The following is an 8,097-nucleotide window of genomic DNA, read 5'->3' on the forward strand; positions in this document are numbered from 1 at the left end:
CAGGCTGGTTCCAACCCCAGGGGAGATGAAAAAGAAGCATTTTTGGTCCCAATCAGCCCAGTGGAAAAGTGGTCTTAAGTTCTTCAGAGGGATGCTTGTCTCCTGACTTCAGGGGCAGAAGCTCTCAAGGTTTATTGTGAATGAACGTAATTTCTTGGGAATCCTGTTAAAATATGGATGTTGATTCAGTCTGTCTGGGGCCTAACAGGCTTCCAATAGTACCAGTGCAGCTGGCCTAGAGATCCTTTTTTGAGTGGTAGGGTCTTCAGGATTGTGGGTCTTCAGCTTCTTATGGCTGGTCTTGGACACTTGAATTCCTGTTGAGGCTGCCTGCATATGCGCACGTATGTGTGTGAAAGAGACAGAAACTAATGATAGGTGTTTGTAAATGTATGTTTGCATATGTGTGTATATTAGTGTATGTTTGTGTACATATATATGTGCTTGAGTGTATGTGTGCATACTGGAAATAAATGAAGAACACAAAAAGGCTATTTATTCAGAGTTTGCTATATCAAGGGAGTCAACCAGTATTACTTAACAGAGACTCAAAGGCAGGCAGAGGAGAGGGAAGGATTTATAGTGGCTGCAGGTGTGTCTCTCAGTACATATGTGTATGTGTATATGTGCTATATATGCATGTTTGTATGTTTATAAATTATATAAGACCTCCTTCTACAAAGTATATGAGACAAAATGTGTGGAGATGTGTACAGTTAGTAAGCCTGAAGCATACAAATAAGATATTCTTTGTGGTTAGTTTTGTGAAATCTGTGTCTAGAGGTTACCCATGAGCAATGAAAAGAGCCATAGTCAGGTGCATTTGAAAGGAAGATTCCTCAGTACTCTGTACCCCTTCTCTCTATCCCAACACTCAGAGTTCAATGGTGCCTTTTTGTCTCACTTTCCAGAGGTATAGTAATGGGTTCGGGATATATGACAGGGAAGAGAAATTTCTCAACTCAAATGAAAAGAAGACATTTTCTGAAAATAGTTTAAAGCATGAAGAACCTATCCTGTGGACTAAGGGTGAGATCCTTGGCAAGGGAGCCTACGGCACAGTAAGTTACCATAAAAACTAGAAATCAGAACTCCCTGTTCCTCCTCCACCCTCTCTTCTCTAACCATCTTCCCCAAGTCCTCCTGCTCACACTCTTACTACATACAGATTCAAACACTTTCAGTTGGAAGTAACAGAAAAACCAACCCAAACTGGCTTGAGGAAAAGGACATTTATTGCTTTATGTATCTGTAAGGTAAGGGGTTGGTCTGGCTTTTGTCACTGTGATTTCAGGGGTCAAACCATATCATCAGGATCTGGTCACTGTCTTTCTGTCCACCAGGCTCCATGTGGTGGTACAGTGGCCATTTCATTTCTAGCTTTTCATTATTCCACATTCAAGCCCAGGGGAAAGAAATGTCTTCCTTCATTAGTTCCAGATGCTACCAGAAGTTGGCAGAACTCATTGCTGGGTGGAAAAACTAAAAGGTGTTCCTTGTGGTTTGTAAATTTTATAAAAATTTACAAAATTTTTATAAAATCTAAAATCTTAGTGGTCTAGATAGTATTTACAAAGACTGACCCCCAAATAAGACCTGCAGAGTCTCTAACTGGGGACATTTCAGGAATCAGTGAGAAGGTGGAAAGACACAAAAGTCCCTGATATCACATCATGAGGGTGACTGCCAAGTCCTATGTCTTCTCCAAGGAGCTTTAGATCTGACCTAACCCAATTATGTCTATTCATTGAATAGTTTTACCAAACTACCATAGGATATAATCATCATAGACATCTTTATGGTAAGTAATTTTACTTCAGTTTTACAGGTGACCAAAAAAATGAAGTCAGAAAGATCATACAACTTACTCAGGGGCTGGAAATATAGCTCAGTTGGTAGAATGCTTGCCTTGCATGCACAAGGCTCTGGGTCCAATCCCCAGCACCCCCCCCCCAAAAAAAAAATTACACAATAACAACTTACTCAAAGTTACATGGCTGGAGAATGGTGAAGCCAGGATTCTAGTCAATCCTAGTCAATATGATGTCCATTGCCGTGCTTCTTGCTCATCCTCCTCTTGGCTCAACTGAAATAGAATTTGCTTAAATACTCTATATTTAGGTGAAGATGTAGCAACTTAGAAGAACACAAGCTTTTGGAGGAGATGGGAAAGTCAAATGTCACATGAGGCATTTTGTAAACATGCCTTTATGTCATTTAAATTTAATAATCAAGTATTGGTTTGCTTTTAGGTATACTGTGGTCTCACTAGCCAAGGGCAGCTAATAGCTGTAAAACAGGTGACCTTGGATACCTCTGATAAATTGGCTACTGAAAAAGAATACCGGAAACTACAGGAAGAAGTAGATTTACTTAAAGCACTGAAACATGTCAACATTGTGGCTTATTTGGGGACTTGCTTGGAAGAGAACATTGTAAGCATTTTCATGGAGTTTGTTCCTGGTGGCTCAATTTCTAGTATTATAAACCGTTTTGGACCATTGCCTGAGATGGTGTTCTGTAAATATACAAAACAAATTCTGCAAGGTGTTGCTTATCTCCATGAGAACTGTGTGGTCCATCGAGATATCAAAGGAAATAATGTTATGCTCATGCCAACTGGAATCATAAAGCTGATCGATTTTGGCTGTGCTAAGCGTTTGGCTTGGGCAGGCTTAAATGGCACTCACAGTGACATGCTTAAGTCCATGCATGGGACTCCATATTGGATGGCCCCAGAAGTCATCAATGAGTCTGGCTATGGAAGGAAATCAGACATTTGGAGCATTGGTTGCACTGTGTTTGAGATGGCTACAGGGAAGCCTCCACTGGCTTCCATGGACAGGATGGCTGCCATGTTTTACATTGGAGCCCACCGAGGGCTGATGCCTCCTTTACCAGACCACTTCTCAGAAAATGCATCAGATTTTGTGCGCATGTGCCTGACCAGGTAAGAAACTGAAAGTAGGGAGAGAGAAAAAATACCCAGAGATTCCATGCAACTGACACTGGCCTTATAATTTCTGACCCATTAAAAACGATTTCATTTATGAAATTAAACAGGGAATGATTTTGTGCTGAAAGTAATCATGACTGAAAGGAAAGTGACCACAACACTTGGAGTGACCAAGAGATCTTTATTGAAACAGGGCAAAAGAGGAGAAAAATAGACTTAAAGCAAGAGAGGGAAACAGAGAGAGCAAGAGAAGGAAGAGAGATCAAGAGAGGGAGACAGAGAGCAAGAGCAGGAAAGAGGGGCCCGACAGGAGGGAGTTTTTATAGTCAAAATCTGATGGGGTCTCTGGGTCTGCAAGCTGCCTTGTTGGCGTACAGTGATTGGATCATACAGTAGTGTCATATTCTGCCAGGCAGATTGGGCAGGGGTCAGATGTGGGTTTCTATTGCACCAGACTGCTGGGGGTCGAGTATTCAGCCTTGAGTGGGGTTGAGTGTTCAGCCTTGATACAAACAGGTGATAAAGGACCAGACAAAGGGGGATTTGAGTGAGTGGGTTATCCTGTAGCTAATGTTTGTTTAGCCTGCCCTGCAGACAACTTAGCTCAGCCTGTCCTGCACCTAACAATGACCATATTGGGTGACTGTCATTGTTGTCTCTGGGTATAGGGGGCAATCTGTCTGCCAAGAAATGTGCCCATCTCCCTTTCTCAGCACATATTTATCAGCCTATCCTGGTTGAATTTTAGGATGAGCACATGGGCCAGAGCAAGAACATATACCCTAGGGGGTAGTTCTGGCACTGCTAGATGCAGACTCATCTTAAGTATCCCAGTGTAGGTTTTGTGGACAGAGCCCCAGGCACAGAACACACACACACACACACACACACACACACACACACACACAATGGTGCTGGGAATATCATAGGGAACAGAGCTAGATGTGGGTGGAGATTGGTCTTTGCTTTTACAATTACTCTAGTTGCTTTGTGTGAGTTTAACAATTACCTATTATTGACTCAAAGCTAGAAACCTCTTTTTCTTTCAGTTTGTCATTGTGTTTACATACACAACACACACACAAAGCTCTTTAAAGGAAGTGGAATCTTTTATGGCTCTTCTTTTGAAACATTGCTTCATAAACTAAGCAAATACACAACTCATACCACTAATAATAAATTAACAGAGTTGTGAAGTGAAATGGTGTGTATAAATTGTGTATAGGGCACACAATTAAGACCCCATGTTTACTAACCATTAGGGAGAACACTAACACATCTAATTAGCATCATAACATACATATAATTACCTCCTGAAATTCTATGGCAAAACCTCTAAGGACTCTAGCATCTCACCTGATTCCTATAAGGTAATTCCTTAGAGGTGTGCATGTAAAGGATGAGACAGTCTTAAAGACTCAGGAAGAGAGGTGATCCGGTACAGACCAGGAGCAAGGCCTGAACAGGACAGAAGTGGACCTGGGAAAGTGGTAGGAAATAAATTGGTTGAGGGTACTGCTTTTAGCATTTAAAAATTTAAAACATTGCAGTAGCTGGGGCATCACTTAGAGTGTGTGATCAGCATGTTTAAGTCCCTTGGTTTAACCCCCAGCACCAAACAACATTAAAAAAAAAATGATTAAGTGTTGACAGCTGTAGCCAAGAGGAAAATATTTTTGAAAAGTGCTCACGCGGGAAACTAACAGAATAAGCACAGCGTCAAGTCTGGTGTGTAACTGGAGAAAGGAGGGGACAAAGGGAAGGAGGTAAGGAGTGGAGTTGCCTGAGGTGGGGAATCAAAAGCACAGTTCCTTCTAAGTCTCCTTGAGACAGTTTCCGGTAGGAGGGAATAGTATTTCAAATGCTGCAGAGACAAGAAGGATGAGCTCATTAAATCTGTTTAATATCAAGAGGATAAATACTACAGGGCAAGGGGCCAAATGACTAAGTATTTAGGGGAAAACAAGTGTTGCAGGGGGGAACTCATTAAGCTTGGATATGTTAGGAACATCTGGAAGGGATAAAAGAGGATAGCAGTTAGATGGAAAGGGAAAGATTTTTGAGGAGTGATTTCTATTTTGAAGGCAGGAGAAAGGGCCTCTTATGGTGATTTTTATTTTGAAATGATATGCAAAAAAAACACCTAAAAGTAGTTTATTTCCATCTTCACCTGAAAAAAGATGTGGTGGTCATTTTGCTTTCAAACTATCAAAAGCTAGCAAAAGAATGCCTTTGGCATAGCTCATTGCAGCTAATGATTGACTGTTTCAGTAGTGTGCCAATTTGCTTATTGAGCAGGAACATTTCCAAAAGCTTTTAATTTCTTGAAGAAAAAACCCTAAATCACATTAGTACTCAGCAACCGATTCCTTTTACTTTATGTTCATTTAAGAATGCCCAAAGTGGGGGCTGGGGTTGTAGCTCAGTGGTAAAGTGCTTGCCTAGCACATGTGAAGACCTAGGTTTGATCCTCAGCACCACATAAATATAAAGTTAAAAAAAAAATGCCCAACATGGTGGTATTGCAATTTATCACCAAGATGCACTTTGTGTCTACTTTCTAAAATTAAGTGTCTAAGTGTCTACTTTCAAAAAATTTTTTCAGTTCTGGATTCCAATGCTAATTTAAAGTACACATTGCACTATACCAATGAAAGTGTGACTTTAAACTGTGTGTAAATCATACCCCAAAGAAATTGAACAAGAGAATAGAAAAGAGGGGCTTTTTTGGTTTGAACTACTACAGGTCTACCATTTAAAACCCAGATCTGTTATTTAAGGTATTATTATTAACTCAGGTATTATTAACTCCACTTCACTGATGAGGAAAATCTGAGTCATTTAAGATTACATAGCTGAAAACAGGAGTCTGGACTCAGCCCAAGTCTGTTGAACAGTTGGTGGCTGTACTTCTATCTTCGAAGTCTGCACTGGGTGAAGTGCATCTTACTGGCACATTACTGGGTGCTGCTTCTAATGTGTTTTCCCTTCTTAGGGACCAGCATGAGCGACCTTCAGCTCTCCAGCTCCTGAAGCACTCCTTCTTGAAGAGAAATCACTGAGAACAGAAGACTTTCTCCCCAGGCCAATGTAGATGCGGTTATTGCTTAATTGTGGGGAATGATGGTTAAGGACCTTTGTTTTCTTCTTGGAAATTGTCTACCCCAACTTAACCAGATCCTACCATGTTACCAACAGCAAATTCTAGGTACCTATTAGCAGCCTCAAGTTTCAGGCATGATTATTCATGTGTATAAGAAAGGTTTCCTAAATAACGATCTATTCCAGTGTTTATGGTTTTGATTGTCCAGGAATCTATTGTTTTATGTATTTCCTTTGATTTTTGGCCTCTCGATTTTAATTTCATAAGTATACAATAAATTTAAAGACATTTATCTTGTCTTGGTGAGTAGAGACTATTAATTCTTGTAAAGGAGTCTACAAGAAAGTGGGGGAAATTAAGTCAAAAGAGATGCTAAGACTGTTTACTTTGGCAGCAATGCTAACCTTAGATTCTAGGAGCCTTGAGGTCTACCAGGAGGTAAGTGCCTTGATGTTCTATCATAAGAGGGTCCTGAACTCCAAGTTGTTGAATTATTTATTTAAGGTAGAGTCATAAGACTTTGGCTGCTTTCTTTGTTAATGCATAATGATTTGACAGTTCTGCCTACCACACCTAGAGCTGGCTAAGCCTAAACCAGCTGGCAGAACAAAAGCTAGATGTGGTAAGAGAATGAATCTACAGCATAAATTTTTCAGAGAACTTTGGTCACTTCACTTGAGTTAAAGTCATCCTTGCTGAGGTCCCTTTTCTTTTGGTACTAGGATTGAACGCAGGGGCACTCTACCACATCCCCAGCCCAATTTTCTATTTTAAAGACAGGGTCTGAGTTGCTTAGAGCCTTGCTTTTGCTGAGGCTGGCTTTGAACTCACCCTACTCCTGCCACAGCCTCCCAAACCGCTGGAATTACAGGTGTACCTGGCTACTTTTCAAACATTTCTATTTCTGGGAAGAACTGTTAGAATAAGTCCCTTTAAGTTGGTGGACAATTTTTGACATTTATTTTTTAAATTACTGTGGGTTCATCCACTAAATTTCATTGACACTTGTTTTAGGCTATATCCACAGAATCTTTCAGGATGGCACAACTATAAATTAATTGCAGGTGCCTTCTAACAATAGTATCAGGGTTTGCTAAAACCAAGCTGCTGCTTTAGTTTTTGAGAAATATATGTAAAATGTAGCCCACGTGAGGAAAAAGCAGATTTTGCTTTGACCAACATATAAGATTGAATGAAGTCTTTGAGTTTACTTCCCTTCTCTCAAGCTTGGACAGCTTTTTCCATATATGAAAAGCTTATTTTTAAAACTGTTCCTTATTTCACTTACTTGCATATCAACATGACCAGAAATAATGTGATTCTGTAAAGGTAGGGCTTAATTCTTTTCTCATTTTGGAGATTTTCAGTCTTCTTTAAAATCTTTTAGGTCTGGTGATATAGCTCAGTGGTAGCGCCAAGCCTACACAAGGCCTGGAATTGATTCCCAGTATGGGTGTAGAGGGGATTTGATTATCATACTGAATATTCAACCCTATTATACCCGTCAGGAAAGGGTAGAGAATGTTTGTGTACATAGACCATGGTAATGAACATAATAAGTTGGCCAAAATAACCTACTCCTTTTCTGTTGATAAAGAAAACTGAACACAATTTTGAAAATTAAAAAAAAAAAACAAAAAACCTTCAAAATAGGGTTCAGAGGTAGTTTTCTCAAGATTACCAAACTGGTAGATGGTAATTGGGATTGCTACCCAGATATATTCAACCTGAAAGCTCTTTTCCTTGCAGTCTTCCAGACTCAATAGTTTTAAAATACCAGTTACTTTCTTAAGTTTTGCTCAAAATACCAGAAGTCTAGAATGTATTCTGAATAATTGTGTGCAAAGCTTTCCATTCTACACTTAGCAGTTATACTGACTTCCAATCCATGAGCATCACTATTTCCACCAAGAACAACTATCCAAGTTTTCATACCATCATACTTTAAAATTTCATTTTGTTTTGATCTTCTTTTATGTTCTAGGCCCAAATTCAAACAAAGAAATTTTAACTCCCAAGTAAAGCTCTAAAATAAGCA

At 39.8% G+C, this 8,097-nt stretch overlaps 1 protein-coding gene across 5 annotated transcripts in view; it reads left to right on the plus strand.

The window, feature by feature from the left end:
* The window catches only part of Map3k19 (mitogen-activated protein kinase kinase kinase 19), a 48,532-nt gene extending 42,514 nt beyond the window's left edge, over positions 1-6,018 (plus strand). For 3 of the 5 annotated variants that reach the window (XM_076866326.2, XM_076866328.2, XM_076866327.2), the window contains 3 exons: positions 912-1,061; positions 2,253-2,950; positions 5,952-6,018. In XM_076866326.2, coding sequence (XP_076722441.2) covers positions 912-1,061; positions 2,253-2,950; positions 5,952-6,018 — 915 coding nt within the window. The remainder of the gene's footprint in view (positions 1-911; positions 1,062-2,252; positions 2,951-5,951) is intronic. The other 2 variants (XM_076866329.2, XM_076866330.2) reach the window with 2 other exon arrangements.
* Positions 6,019-8,097: the final 2,079 nt, after the last annotated feature.

This window comes from Callospermophilus lateralis, chromosome 9, assembly GCF_048772815.1.
Source record: "Callospermophilus lateralis isolate mCalLat2 chromosome 9, mCalLat2.hap1, whole genome shotgun sequence".
NCBI lineage: Eukaryota > Metazoa > Chordata > Mammalia > Rodentia > Sciuridae > Callospermophilus > Callospermophilus lateralis.